The sequence below is a fragment of the Schistocerca americana genome, chromosome X (assembly GCF_021461395.2).
Source record: "Schistocerca americana isolate TAMUIC-IGC-003095 chromosome X, iqSchAmer2.1, whole genome shotgun sequence".
Classification (NCBI taxonomy): domain Eukaryota; kingdom Metazoa; phylum Arthropoda; class Insecta; order Orthoptera; family Acrididae; genus Schistocerca; species Schistocerca americana.
Window position 1 is genome coordinate 466,665,686 of NC_060130.1, and position 16,801 is coordinate 466,682,486.

Sequence of the window (16,801 nt, forward strand, 5' to 3'; positions counted from 1 at the left end):
TCAAATGCGGGGCATCTCTCGTTGTTGTCTCTACCTACTTTTCCTCCTTACGACGAGACGGCGGAAGACTGGTCTGATTACGAAAAACGTCTTCGATAGCACTTCTTGGGATTTCATGTCGCAGACGAACAAACATGTAAGTCTCTGTTCCTTTCATGGATTTCACCTCAAATGTATCGGTTGTTGTCGCAATTGGCTCCTTTGAAAGATCCTGCATCTTTGTCCTTTGCTGAAATGTGCTCACTTCTGTCCGTATATTTTCATAAGCAAACGCATGTGGTAGCCTCTCGTGTTGCCTTTTATCGTTGTCAAAAACAACCGAATCAATCCTATCGCTCTTGGGCTGCTGAACTTCACGGTCTCAGTAGAAAGTGTCAATTTGTTACTGAAGTTCACAAAGAATCCTGTGCCGATTCCATGGTACGGGATGCTATTATCCGATCGGCGCCTGACAAAGAAGGTAGGCAACGTGCCCTTCAGTTGACACATCCGACTCTAGATGTAGTCCTATCCGTTGTTCAGTCTTTTGAAGTTTCTTGTGACGCTGGAGTGCAAATAGAGGCATGGGGTGACGTCGGGAAATACAACCTCTGTGCGATGTTGATGAAGCATGTGGCGTGTCCCCGCCAGCCGACGTGGCCGCAGTGCGCTCCCAAGTGCAGCCTCGACCTAACCGTAAACAAACCTCTAAGAAACTGCAGCAAAACCCACGGCAACTTCCTTCATGTCCGTGGTGTTTTACAAAACATTCACAAGAAGATTGTCCACAACGTTGGGCCGTGTGTCACAAATGCAAAAAAAAGGGTCATGTGTCATCCGTTTGCAAATCTGACCACATACATGATGTTTATGAACATGACGCTGATTCTGATTCTGTGTTGTCTGTCAACTGTACTTCTTCCCTTTCTGGGAAGTTATTCCTCACTGTCCAAATACTTGGTCGAGATGACCAACTGGTTCTGCTGCCACTATCATCAATTATCAGATGTATCTTCTGTTGGGTTCTCCAATCCTGTCACCTGTCACTAGGCAATTATGGACTTACAATGAACAGAAGATTTCTCTCTTGGGACAATCTGATGCTGAGGTATCTTACAAATCTGTTGTTCGCACTGTTCCTATACTTGTGGTCGACCATAGTAACGCGGAGAATCTTTTCGGTTTCGATGCCTTTTGCGTTTTTGGGTTCTCCATAGATGACTCTGTCAATATCGTCTCTGATGCTATTCCTTATGATCAATTGGATTCATTGTCAACGACATTTTTGTCCCTTTTTCTCCTGGGTTAAGCTGTGCAAATGACGTTGAAGCTCATATCACGTTCAAACCCACTGCTTGGCCTAAGTTTCGGGCTCGGCACATTCCTGTGGCCCTTCGTGATCAGGTCAAACGGGAGCTGGATCGTCTCACTGCTTCCGGGGTCTTGCTTCCTGTCACTTCCAGTGAGTGGTCCTCTCCTGTCGTTGTCGTTGCTAAGCCAAATGGTGGTATTCGTCTCTGCGGCAATTTCAAAGCCACTGTAAATGCTCAATGCCTTATCAACACTTACCCTATGCCTCGACCTGAAGAACTGTTCACTAAACTTGCTGGAGGCTAGTATTTTTCTAAACTTGACCTGTCAGAAGCTTATCATCAACTTCCTCTCGACGCTGCTTCCCGGCAGTTTCTGGTCCGTAACACACCTTTCGGCCTCTATCAATACCAATGATTGCCATTCGTAGTTGCCAGTGCCCCTGCTCTCTTTCAGTGATTTCTTGGAACAATTATTGCTCACTGTCCCTGGGTGTATAAATTACCAGGACGACATTGTTGTCACTGGCTCCACCACTGATGAACATCTTCAAAATCTCTGCACACTTTTTTATGTCTTACAGACTGCCGGTCTTAAGTGTAATCTTCAGAAATCAAAATTTTTTCAGGCATCTATCACGTACTTGGGGGTTTCAACTCTCTCGGGATGGTATTTGTCCGCTTCAGCAAACTGTCGCTTCGATCGATTCCCTTCCATGCCCTACATCTGCTAAGGAACTGCAGGCCTTCTTGGGAAAAATAGCATACTATCACAAGTTTTTACCGTCTGCTGCTTCGGTGGCTCAGCCGTTGCATCGCCTGTTGTATAAAAACGTGCCTTTTCACTGGTCCGCGTCATGCGATGTGGCTTTCCAGAAATTGAAGACTGTGCTGAAACAGGTCCCATGCCTGGCTACTTATTGACATGGCCAACATCTTGTTCTTGCCACGGACGCCTCTCAATACGGGGTTGGTGCAGTCCTTGCGTACCGTTTTTCTGACGGTTCTGAACAACCCATTGCTTATGCCTCCAAAACGCTCACGGATGCCCAACAAAAGTATTCTCAAATTGAAAAAGAAGCTTTGGCCATTATTTATGCTCTTGATAAGTTTGGTGTTTTTCTCTATGGCTCCAAATTTCATCTTGTTACGGATCACAAACAACTTGTTTCATCCATCAACGTCACTTCCCGACAAGGCTGCACACAGCCTCCAGCGTTTGACTCTTTACTTGTCTCGTTTCAATTGTAAGATTCATTTCCGGCTGACGGCTCAACATGCAAATGCTGAAGCACTTTCTCGCTTTCCCATGCGTCCTGATCTGGCATTTGATAGGGACGAACTTTTGTGTTTCCACCTGGATGATGCCGAGCAGCGGGTTGTGGACGGGGGACCGGCTGGTGGCTGCTACGGGTTCTGACCCTACCCTCTCCCGGGTTTTACGCTGTATTCAGAAGGGTTGGCCAGATCGTCCGTCCACTAAGACTTCTGATCCATTGTGGAACTACTAGGCTTTGCGTTACCGCCTCATGGCTAGGGATGGTGTTATCCTCTTTTCCACCGACAATGCTTCGCCGCGTATTATGGTACCTGCGTCTTTGCGTGCTTCAGTCTTGCGCCTCCTTCACCAAGGGCACTGGGGTGTCTCTCGCACAAAATCTCTGGTGCGCTGTCATGTGTACTGGCCCAGCATCGACTCTGAAATCGCACACATGGTCACTGCCTGCGGCCCTTGTGCGTCACAGGCCGCAGACCCGAAGTCATCTTTGTCACCGTGGCCTTTGCCTGAGAAGCCCTGGGAGCGTATTCATGCACCTGAGAAGCACTGGGAGCGTATTCATGCTGACTTCATGGGACCTTTTTTAGGTACTTACTGGCTTCTCGTTATTGACGCCTACTCTAATTGTCCTTTCATTGTCCGTTGCACGTCGCCTACCACTACGGCAACCACCAATGCTTTAGCTCGCATTTTTTCTTTGGAAGGCCTTCCCTCTACTCCTGTTACTGATAATGGTCCGCAATTTGCCTCTTCTGATTTTGTGGATTTTTGTGCCCGTCACGGCGTCATGCATGTCACGGCCCCTCCGTTCCATCCACAGTCAAACGGTGAGGCTGAATGACTGGTCCGCACATTTAAGGCTCAGATGAGGAAACTCCTGACTTCTTCTTCTGCTGATGATGCACTTCCCCAATTTCTGGCTTCTTACCGTTTCACCCCCATGGGCGACCACAGCCTGGTTGAGCTCTTACATGGCCGACAGCCCTGCACCCTACTTCATCTTCTGCGGCCTTCCACCTCATGGCCGCAGGTGCCTTTGCTTGACCGGTTCACTGCCGACGACCTTGTATGGGTACGGGGATATGGCAGGTGGCCAAAATGGAGTCCTGGCCGCATCTTACAACACCGTGGCCACCACCAGGAGACGTGCCCATGCAGGAACCAGATGACCATCATCTGTCAGAGCAACTCTACTCGCCGCCTCCTCCTCCTACGGATGCGGACACATCGCCCAAGTCTCCTGTTATAAATACCGGACTTGCTGCAATGGGCAGATTGGTGCATGGGGCCCCAGCAGATTCGACTCCCACGTCTCCTGTCATCTCGACCCGTTATCATCAGGGACACTTCCGTCCGTATGGGAAGCCTCCTCCTCGAGACTTGACGGCCAGTCAAACAACACCTATGGACATTAGCAATCTACAGGCCGCCTCCATCAAGACCTGTGGAAAAAATTCAAAGGGGGGAAAAGTGCTGTGAGTCGCCGATCTTTCAAAGTGCCGGCATGCAGTTACATGCGTCCTCTACATGCGGCGCTGTCTGCCAGCCATGCAGCAGCAGCGCCACCTAAGCGGTTAGCCAGACAGCGGCTGCTAGACTTGGACTCGGTTATAATTTGACTGTTAAAGTGTACACACATCTTACTCTGTTTACTTTATCTGTGACTTTCATGTATTGCGTCTTCCTTGAAATATATTTGTTCAACTTGAAGTTATTACAGTTTACTTAACTGTGTGGAGACTGAGCAGTAACTGTCACTTTTCAACAAATTTTACAATTTAAAAAGTGTGGCCAATGCTGGATGGGTGTTGTTGATGAAGTTATTATATTTCTTATCTGTGAACATAATTTTCTGTTATCAGGATTAGTCATTGAACAGATTTGAAATTGTCAGTTCTGCACTGTAGTTCACCGGGTTATAAATACTGTAATTTGACAAATATGCTAACTTTGAGTTTTGGATATGTTTTTATATCTGCATGTTAAATGAAAGTTAATTCTGAAGTTTGTAAGGTACCTTTCTACCATTATAATTCTGTAAGTTTTTATTAGGAAGTGATGTTGTTTGCTACTGTTATTGGTTGAGAATTTATTACCTGATTAATCAAAGGAACAATAATTTAACCAGCATTTCTATGAAGTGTTTTAAGACTTGTTTTTCAGTGAACTATTATTAATAAATTACGTAAATCAGTAATGTTGTGTAAGCAGTTATTGAAGGCACCCATCTTCATTAGCCAATCAACCATGGCCAATTGGGAACGGGCATTGATGTAACATTAGGGGACTGGAGGCTATTTGTTGAGCTGTGGCAACGCTAATCCTGTTGTTTGTTCTTCTTGTTGAAGTGCCTAGTCGCTCCTAAATTAAATACTAATTCTGCACAGCATTGTTGGTGATTTAAATAAAATTTAGTTTCTACAGGGAATCATATAACTCTCTTGATAAATGCCAAAACTGATGTCTGAAATACTCCTATAAGATTCAGACACAGGGGAGATTGAGTCAAAAATTAAATCACTGAAGACTTTGGACTCTCATGAATATGATGGAGTGCCTAACAGAATATTAAAGCACTGTGCTGCACATGTTAGCCCTATACTTAGCCATATTTGTAATTTTTCCTTTAGGAATTATCAGTTTCCTAATCACAGTAGTAAAGTCACATATAAAAAGGGATAAAGGGATAATGTAGACTATTTTAGATCTATTTATTGAAAAGGCTGTGTATGTAAGGATAATTGATTATTTTGTATCACATAATCTGCTATCAACTGTACAGTTTGGCTTGAGAAGTCGTTTAACAACTGAAAATACTATATTCTCTTTTCTCTGTGAGGTACTGGATGAATTAAACAAAAGGTTTCAATGCTAGGCATATTTTTTGATTTAACTAAGGCATTTGATTGTGCTGATCACAAAATATTGCTCCAGAAGTTGGACCATTATGGAATGGGGAGTAGCTCACAATTGGTTCACCTCTTACTTTAACAACAGGCAGCAAAAGGTCATTATTCACAGTGTTGAGAATGGCTGTGATGTGGGATCTGAGCAGGGTGCAGTCAAATGAGGGGTGTCCCAGGGGTCAGTGTTGGGGCCACTCCTATTTCTTATTTATATAAATGATATACCATCTAGTACTATGGGTAACTCTAAAATAATTCTGTTTGCTGATGACACTAGCTTTGTAGTAAAGGATGTTGTGTGCAACATGGGTTCGGTTTCAAATAGTGTAGTTCATGACATAAGTACATGGCTTGTAGAAAATAAACTAACACTAAATCACAGTAAGACTCCAGTTTTTAACACACTGTTCAACAAAACCCAAGGCTTTAATTTAACAGAATGGGCATATGATTGGTGAAACTGAAAAGCTCAAATTTCTAGGAGTTCAGATAGATAGTAAACTGTTGTGGAAAGCCCATGTTCAGGATCTTGTTCAAAGACTTAATGCTGCCATTTTTACTATTCGAAAGGTATGTGAAGTAAGTGATTGTTTGACATGAAAATCAGTCTGCTTTGCTTATTTTCTTTCACTTATGTCATATGATATTATATTATATTTTAGGGTAACTCTCCCCATTCTAGAAGGATATTTTTGGCTCAGAAACTGGCGATTGGCGATTTGGGCAATAAGTGGTATAAGTTCGTCAACCTCTTGACAACCCCTGTTCTCTAGTCTGGGTATTTTGACATTGGCCTCTCTCTCTCTCTCTCTCTCTCTCTCTCTCTCTCTATATATATATATATATATATATATATATATATATATATATATATATATATATGTGTGTGTGTGTGTGTGTGGATGGATATGTGTGTGTGTGCGCGAGTGTATACCCGTGCTTTTTTCCCCCTAAGGTAAGTCTTTCCGCTCCCGGGATTGGAATGACTCCTTACCCTCTCCCTTAAAACCCACTTCCTTTCGTCTTTCCCTCTCCTTCCCTCTTTCCTGATGAGGCAACAGTTTGTTGCGAAAGCTTGAATTTTGTGTGTATGTATGTGTCTGTGTTTCTATCGACCTGCCAGCGCTTTCGTATGGTAAGTCACATCATCTTTGTTTTTTATATATATATATATATATATATATATATATATATATATATATATATATATATATACTGTCATTTCTTGTTAACATCAGCTTATTCCCAAGAATAAGCAGCTTTCACTCAGTGAATACTTGGAAGAAATCCAACCTACATTTGGATCAGACTTCCATGACTCTTGTACAGAGAGGTATGCAGTATACTGCTGCATCTATTTTCAATAAGCTACCACAAGAATTCCAAAATCTTAGCAGTAATCCATGCACTTTCAAATCTAAACAGAAGATTTTCTTCATGGGTCACTTCTTCTATTCTGTTAAGGAGTTCCTTGAAAAATTAAGCTGATTCTTATGTTATATTGTTGACTGAATTTACTGAAACTTATGGCTCATCTTTTATGGATCCATAAACATTTCGTTTTGATCTGTTATTACTTTTATATTGTAATTTCATGTATTGACATGTTCCATGACCTTGGAGATTTGCTCCTCAATTTGGTCCTATGGAACTTGACGTGTAAATAAAAAATAAATAAAATTAAAGAGTAGTGGACTGAAAAAAGCTGAAGAAGGTTATATAAGCCCCAACCCATAATTAATTTGCTTGTAATGGTAAGTGGCTGATTTTGCCAGGATGTTTTTTGCAGATCGTACTTTTCTAGTTAATATTAATCAATGACTTAGCAGCTGGTACAGAGGATTATGAAATTGATATTTAAGAGCATGCTCACTGGTTAAAGTGAACATTTCATACATTGGTTTCATGTTGATCTTTCAAGTGAACTTAAGTAGTAGCAATTCATTTAACTAAAGACAGTAATCACATGCTGCTAAATGTGTGTAAATTTCAGATATGTGAGAGTGTGAGGGCTGTTTTGAGTGGTCACTTGTACCTCTAATTAACAGTTCACAGCAAATTATAATGATCTTCAGCAAGGTAAAATGTCAGCTTATCGGATTGTTGTAACCAAATATTTACGGAAGATCAATGAAGTTCTGTTAAATAAATGAGGGGGTGATCAACTTCTACGATATTCTTCTATGTTCAATATCATCTTCTTTGGCAAATTCTAAGCGTCATGAGATACAACTGCTATTAAAATCTACTGTTGCTGCCAAGATGGGAGCAAATTATGCAGCCATAAAAATAGTCACCCACCATTCTAAAGAATTTAAGGTAATAATGTAGAGTAAGAACACGTTAAAAACAAAGTAAAAAATGTTTTGCTTGTTATCACTGCTACTGAGATCAGTAACAAAACCCTGACAAAAGGAAAAATATGAACTGTATCATTAATAAATAGAACAATGGGAGAAAAAATGCAATGCACAAATTATAAGGTGAGGTAATTACTGGGTTATTCCAGTCAAATCACATGTCCATAATAATAATAATAATAATAATAATAATAATAATAATAATAATAATAATCATGTTCTGTTATTACCAAGCAACAAACCTAGGAACCAACACAACTGGATAAAGATCACAAGTATACACAACATTTATTACCAGATACCCAGAATTAAAATTTTTTTAACAGAACAACGACTAGCTGATCAGATCCGTGTAATAATCAAAAATAACAGGATACCCCAGTCAGAATTAGAAAACATCAAACAACAAGTACAACAAATACTGGAACAAAATAATGTGCAATCAGAAGAAGAAGAAAATACAGTAATGGACTCAAACATCCCAGAGCAAACAAACAAAGAACAACACGCATCAATTAAACAGTCAGAGGAAAATGAAATCTTAAGACAGCCACCAGAACAAGCACAAATAGAACATGAAGTGACACACATGTTAGATATAGAAGAAAAATTTCAGCTGACATATATAGAATACAAAGACACAAATACAGACATTAGACCATTCTTGCATAGACCGCCAAATAACCCACAAGTCGAAACAACAATAAAAACTATCAACACAATCATACACAACAAAATAAATGAAAACACAACTATGGAACTACACTAAATATACACACTAGGCAGAGATCAGAACCAACCAACACACAGAAGAAACCCACAAAACCAGCATGGCAACACAGGCTACAGATCAGAATAGAAAAACTGAGAAAAGACATCGGACAGCTAACACAATTTATAAGAAATGAAATGTCAGAAAAAAAACGAAAAAGGTTAGGTAAAATCTCACAACAAGAAGCGATAGAGCAATTAGATGAAAAGAAGCAGAAATTACAAGCATTGGCCAAATGACTTAGAAGATACAAAAAAAGTGAAAATAGAAGGAAACAAAACCAAACATTCAACACAAACCAAAAGAAATTTTACCAGACAATAGATAACACACACTTCTAGAGCAACATATGGTCAAACCCGGTACAACATAACAGGCATGCACGGTGGATACAAGCAGAAACAGATACATACAAGGTGATACCACAAATGCCTGAAGTGATAATTTTGCAACATGAAGTCACCCAAGCAATTAATTCTACTCACAATTGGAAAGCCCCTGGAAAAGATAAAATAGCAAATTTCTGGCTAAAGAAATTCACCTCAACACATTCACATCTAACTAAATTATTTAACAGTTACATTGCAGACCCATACACATTCCCTGATACACTTACACATGGAATAACTTATCTGAAACCTAAAGATCAAGCAGACACAGCAAACCCAGGTAAATATCGCCCCATAACATGCCTACCAACAATGTACAAAACATTAACTTCAGTCATTACACAGAAATTAATGACACATACAACACAGAACAAAATTATAAATGAAGAACAAAAAGGTTGTTGCAAAGGAGCACGAGGATGTAAAGAGCAACTGATAATAGATGCAGAGGTGACATATCAAGCTAAAACTAAACAAAGATCGCTACACTATGCATACATTGATTACCAAAAAGCATTTGATAGTGTACCCCACTCATGGTTACTACAAATATTGGAAATATACCAAGCAGATCCTAAATTGATACAGTTACTAAACATAGTAATGAAAAATTGGAAAACCACACTTAATATCCAAACAAATTCAAATAATATCACATCACAGCCAATACAGATTAAGCGTGGAACATACCAAGGAGACTCATTAAGTCCTTTCTGGTTCTGCCTTGCTCTGAACCCACTATCCAACATGCTAAATAATACAAATTATGGATACAATATTACTGGAACATACCCACACAAAATCACACATTTGCTATACATGGATGATCTAAAACTACTGGCAGCAACAAATCAACAACTCAACCAATTACTAAAGATAACAGAAGTATTCAGCAATGATATAAATATGGCTTTTGGAACAGACAAATGTAAGAAAAATAGCATAGTCAAGGGAGAACACACTAAACAAGAAGATTACATATTGGATAACCACAGCGACTGCATAGAAGCGATGGAAAAAACAGATGCCTATAAATATCTAGGATACAGACAAAAAATAGGAATAGATAATACAAATATTAAAGAAGAACTAAAAGAAAAATATAGACAAAGACTAACAAAAATACTGAAAACAGAATTGACAGCAAGAAAGAAGACAAAAGCTATAAATACTTATGCTATACCAATATTGACCTACTCATTTGGAGTAGTGAAATGGAGTAACACAGACCTAGAAGCACTCAATACACTTACACGATCACAATGCCACAAATATAGCATACATCACATACATTCAGCAACAGAAAGATTCACATTAAGCAGAAAGGAAGGAGGAAGGGGATTTATCGACATAAAAAACCTACATTATGGACAGGTAGACAATTTAAGAAACTTCTTTATAGAATGAGCAGAAACTAGCAAAATACACAGAGCAATCACTCATATAAATACATCGGCTACACCACTGCAATTTCATAACCACTTCTACAACCCTTTAGATCACATAACATCAACAGATATGAAGAAAGTAAATAGGAAAAAGAAAACACTACATGGCAAGCACCCGTATCATCTAACACAGCCACACATCGATCAAGACGCATCCAACACATGGCTAAGAAAAGGCAATATATATCCAGTGAGACGGAAGGATTCATGATTGCAATACAGGATCAAACAATAAACACCAGATGTTGCAGCAAGCATATTATTAAAGATCCCAATACCACAACAGATAAATGCAGACTTTGCAAACAACAAACAGAAACAGTAGATCACATCACCAGTGGATGTACAATACTAGCAAATACAGAATACCCCAGAAGACATGACAATGTAGCAAAAATAATACATCAACAGCTTGCCTTACAACATAAACTTATAAAGCAACACGTTCCCACATACAAGTATGCACCACAAAATGTACTGGAGAATGATGAATACAAATTATACTGGAACAGAACCATTATAACAGATAAAACAACACCACATAACAAACCTGACATCATACTCACCAATAAAAAGAAGAAATTAACACAACTAATCGAAATATCCATACCCAATACAACAAATATACAAAAGAAAACAGGAGAAAAAATTGAAAAATACATCCAACTGGCTCAGGAAGTCAAGGACATGTGGCATCAGGATAAAGTTGACATTATACCGATTATACTATCAACTACAGGAGTCATACCACACAATATCCACCAGTACATCAACGCAATACAGCTACATCCAAACTTATATATACAACTACAGAAATCCGTAATTATTGATTCATGTTCAATTACCCGAAAGTTCCTAAACACAATGTAACATATACCGTACAGTTAAAAGGAAGCCATGCTTGATGAAGGTCCACGTCACTTTCCATTTTTAACCAGACCTAAGGTCTGAGAAAATAGAAATAATAATAATAATAATTAATATTATTATTATTATAGTGCCAGCATGAAAATGTTAGTGGAAAACAGCAAAAACCGAGAAAAACAATATACCACTCAATACAGTATTCGTTTTTTCTTTTTTTCTTGTTTAATTTTTACAGTGTATAATTAAAATTACAGATGTTCACATTGAGGAAATTCTTATGAAAATGTTGCTATACAAATTATTGTTATTTACACCAATGTAATAAAATCATGAAGTGATGATCTTTACAGAAATAAATTTAAATACTTAGTTACTCATACAACACTTGAATACTAATCTCTCCACCTGGTTCTAAGTCATCTTCTTCCAAACTATTTTTTTATTATTCAGAGTAGAGTACATTTGTGATTCAAGCCATGTTATTCACGTAAAATTTAAAGTTTTTATAGTACTACACCTTTCACAATTGATAAAATAATTGCCCAATGTAATTCAAATGAAGGTAGCACTAGTCGCAGCAAATATTTGTCAAGTTCACAGTGCTAAAATTAAAATTCATACTGAGAAACTACTATAAATAACCTTGCAACTGCAGATGCAGAGAAGAGTCCATTGTGATACAGCTCCATTGTAAGTTGGAGTTCAATTTCTTGAGGACCTGCCACTGAGCGTATCAAGGAGATTACAGCTTGGTTAACTGCAGTTCGCCGTAGACGGAAGTAATCCTTTGTAGCTTTTGGAATTCCTTCAGGTGCTCTTGCATCTAGTAGTTCCATTTTAAAACTGACTGTCGCAGTAGAATATATTCCTCGCATTGTAAATAAATCTAGATGCCCTTGTGGTATTGGAATGTTTGATACAAATGTTATGAAGTTGAAAGAGTATGTCATTGGCAAGCGAATGCATTCTATATCGGATTCATGACACAGAAATTGGGATCGCTTGCATCGGCTGTAAAACAAAAAAAAGTTTTCATATAATATCAACATAGTTTTCATTGATTATAAATAAAGAACTTCTAGTATTGACAAAAAATATATTCAATTTTTGTGCTTCATACATATGAACTTCCCAATTCCTAACATATTTCATTAACTAACAATATTTTCAGTTTTACACTATTTTTGTCGTGCCTTTAAGAAGTATTTAAAAAATTCATTTTATCGTAATGGGTTCTTCAAATGTTTGAACACTAAATTTGTCTCTGGTCATACAGAGGTACAGTAAAATATCACAAAGCTAAGCCAATTTAATAATGGTGTCATGCAGAAGTGTGAACTGTATATTTTAAAAATGATTGGGTTATTAATTTTTATGCATTTATTTCACTTGTAATGTTTACGGTCTTCAGGCTCTCTCTTACACCTAACCACATCTCCTTCATCAGTTAACATTACAGTACGCATAATACATATGCTATACATGATAATAATAATAATAATATTGACCTACTCATTTGGAGTAGTGAAATGGAGTAACACAGACCTAGAAGCACTCAATACACTTACACGATCACAATGCCACAAATATAGAATACATCACATACATTCAGCAACTGAAAGATTCACATTAAGCAGAAAGGAAGGAGGAAGGGGATTTACCGACATAAAAAACCTACATTATGGACAGGTAGACAATTTAAGAAACTTCTTTATAGAATGAGCAGAAACTAGCAAAATACACAAAGCAATCACTCATATAAATGCATTGGCTACACCACTGCAATTTCATAACCACTTCTACAACACTTTAGATCACATAACATCAACAGATATGAAGAAAGTAAATAGGAAAAAGAAAACACTACATGGCAAGCACCCGTATCATCTAACACAGCCACACATCGATCAAGACGCATCCAACACATGGCTAAGAAAAGGCAATATATATCCAGTGAGACGGAAGGATTCATGATTGCAATACAGGATCAAACAATAAACACCAGATGTTGCAGCAAGCATATTATTAAAGATCCCAATACCACAACAGATAAATGCAGACTTTGCAAACAACAAATAGAAACAGTAGATCACATCACAAGTGGATGTACAATACTAGCAAATACAGAATACCCCAGAAGACATGACAATGTAGCAAAAATAATACATCAACAGCTTGCCTTACAACATAAACTTATAAAGCAACACGTTCCCACATACAAGTATGCACCACAAAATGTACTGGAGAATGATGAATACAAATTATACTGGAACAGAACCATTATAACAGATAAAACAACACCACATAACAAACCTGACATCATACTTACCAATAAAAAGAAGAAATTAACACAACTAATCGAAATATCCATACCCAATACAACAAATATACAAAAGAAAACAGGAGAAAAAATTGAAAAATACATCCAACTGGCTCAGGAAGTCAAGGACATGTGGCATCAGGATAAAGTTGACATTATACCAATTATACTATCAACTACAGGAGTCATACCACACAATATCCACCAGTACATCAATGCAATACAGCTACATCCAAAGTTATATATACAACTACAGAAATCTGTAATTATTGACACTTGTTCAATTACCCGAAAGTTCCTAAATACAATGTAACATATACCGTACAGTTAAAAGGAAGTCACACTTGATCAAGGTCCGCGTCACCTTCCATTTTTAACCAGACATAACGTCTGAGACAAGAAAGAAATAATAATAATAAGTATAGTAATGAATATATGGCATTTCACTGTTGTTAGTCTTATTAACATTGTCATAAATACTGCCCCAATTACATTCATTTTTTATATGAAGTGCATGGCAGCAGTGCAGAAGGTATAAATGGAGAAGGTGAATTGTCAGGAGGAGATTAAGAAGTAATAGGGTAAATTTAGCAGATTAAATGAAAGAAAGAAAACAGAAATAGAAAGCCAGGAGGATAGCATGAATGCTGTTTACAACTTGGGAGGTATATTAGTTTGCTGTTAGAGGGATAGATGAGAGGGAAACCATACTGATGATAACGTGATAAGCATTAATCCTCTTGAATACAGTGTGATTTTGGATCAAACATAGGTTATTGGGAACTATGCTCAAGACTCATATGGTTGGAACTAAGAAGTAGATGTATTTAGTGCTATACATAGTCAGAGGCAGGGTGCAGGACATATTGTATTTTGTGCTCCAACTAGATTTCCTGCATGGTATAACATTTTTTTCTTTCCAGTTAGCATCAAATATTAACATGAACTCTTTATCTTTTTTCTAAGCAAAGTGAATACACAAAAAAGCACAAAAGAGACAAGAATGAATTTTCACTCTGCAGTGGAGTGCACACGTATTTCAAACTTCCTGGCACATTGAAACTGTGTGCCAGACAGGGCTTGAATCCAGAACCTTTGGCTTTACCTGGCAAATTATTGGGGGAGGTAAAGCTATGCAGGTTGGTCATGAATACTGACTGGATCCCTCATTCATTAAAGGCAAAGGTTTCGTGTTCAAATACCACCACTTAATCTACCAGAAAGTTTCATAAAAGAACTGTTTCATGAAAACATTTACTAGTTAACTTCCAGTGTGACTTATTTGGGTTTAGTTTAAGACAAAAGTTTTATGTCCATCAAGATACTGATCAAAGGTTCTTATCTGGTACAGCAGCAGAACGTTCAAATTGTTGCTGCTTTCATAGAACTGTGTATCATCAGCATGTAAGTGATAGTTATAAGAATATGCCACAGAAGAAATATCATTTATATACAGTGAGAGAAACAGTGGACTAAAAACTGAACCTTATGAGACTCCTCTATGCAAATTCCTGCTTGAAGACTTCTCCAACCCACAGACAACTTGTTGATATTTGCTTTTAAGTTAGCTGTCAAACTACAGTACTGAACTGTTTGAGAAAATCATCTGTTTTTATTTTCATAAGTAATAGAGCAAAGTAAAACATATCAAAAACCTTGATGACATCAAGCAGTGTTAAAACTATCACTTCAAGTCAGTCCATGGCATATTTTAAGTCATCTGTCAATTTGATTAATGCAGTTGCTGTGATATGATATTTCCAGAAGCCTCATTAATATTTATCAAGGATGTTGTAAATTTTAAGGCAGTCCATCAGCCGTTCATGAACAACATACTCCAAGGCATTAGATATTGTAGATAATATGCTGATTGGCCAACAGTTACCTGGTGTTTTAGGATTATCATTCCTCGGATGTTGGTCTAATTAAGCATTGTTTCCATTCAGTAGGTTAAGTACCACTAATAAGAGAGAACTGAATATGTATGTTAGAAGCAGAATAATAATTTTGGTGAAGTTTTGATGATTCTTATACTCACTCCATCAATACCTAGGGCCTTATAAGAGATTCTCATGACAACTGCTTTCTATACTGCATGTCTAGAAACATGTTGTACAGAAAGTGCAAATGTTATCAAAGTACTACTATGTGGTTGAAAATTTATTGATATTTGAGTGCTGACTAGTGCAGAGAAAAAATCAACTTCATCTGCGGAAGATTAAAAAATCAGACTTTGCTTTTTTATGCTGAAGGTGCACAGGATTTCACTTGTTGCATACAACAGAACAAGCATAAATGCTTTTGGCATTGTACACATTTTGCTTCACTTTGTTCCTGACTTTTCTGCCTACTTCATAAAGCTCAAGTACTGAATTTTATTGAATCTTCTGTTAATACAGTCTCACCTACTCATCATCTGACAGTTCCACAGCCTGTTGTGTAGCAGGAGCTCTCTTTGCTCTCTTTATTTTGACTGTGTGTTGAGGGGCATGTTTGTCATGAAGAGCTATATGCCTGTGACTGAATTCCCAGACTTTACAGTGTAATGTCAACTCATTGCTTACATCCTACCATTGGGTACCTCAACTGGCTTTTCTAGGGCACCATGATTGACTTGTTTCACATGGCATGCCTTTCCTAAGGGTGATCATAGTCACAGTAAACCAGGCTGCCTACCATGGCCATCTGCAGGTTTCAGCAAATGACAGACTAATTGAAAGGAGCAGACTGGTCAATGACAGGAATAGTTGCTGACAATGCAAAATAATACGTACTGCCCTAAGAGGTTGTATTTTTCTTAAGCAGTGATCAAGAATTGGTAGAGGGAAGGGCTTCAATAAAAGTAACTAAATGATTTAGGAGGAAGTGGCACTGAAATAATAGGTTGCTATCAGAAGAGGTAAACTAAATACAAATTTAAATTAATTTCTGATGAATTAATTTACTTAAATATGAAAGGATATACTACATCCATTGTATTGTCTGAGGACATGCAGCTCGCTCCAGCATCGACTACTCAGGACGATGTAACCATCGGAAGAATGGCTTTCTACAAATCAGGGTATGTAATGTTAGATTCCTTAATTGTACGGGTGGGTTAGAGAACCTGAGAAAAGAAATCAATAGAATGAAATTTGGTACTGAGAAAATCAATAAAGTATGGTGTCTGGA

General features: G+C 38.0%; 1 protein-coding gene across 5 annotated transcripts in view; it reads right to left on the reverse strand.

Annotated features, from left to right (window-relative positions):
• Window positions 1-11,502: 11,502 nt before the first annotated feature.
• LOC124555780 (fibulin-1-like) overlaps window positions 11,503-16,801 on the reverse strand; it is a 630,166-nt gene continuing 624,867 nt past the window's right edge. For all 5 annotated transcript variants that reach the window (XM_047129834.1, XM_047129832.1, XM_047129833.1 and 2 more), the window contains one exon: window positions 11,503-12,321. In XM_047129834.1, coding sequence (XP_046985790.1) covers window positions 11,919-12,321 — 403 coding nt within the window. In that variant the 3' untranslated portion in view covers window positions 11,503-11,918. The remainder of the gene's footprint in view (window positions 12,322-16,801) is intronic.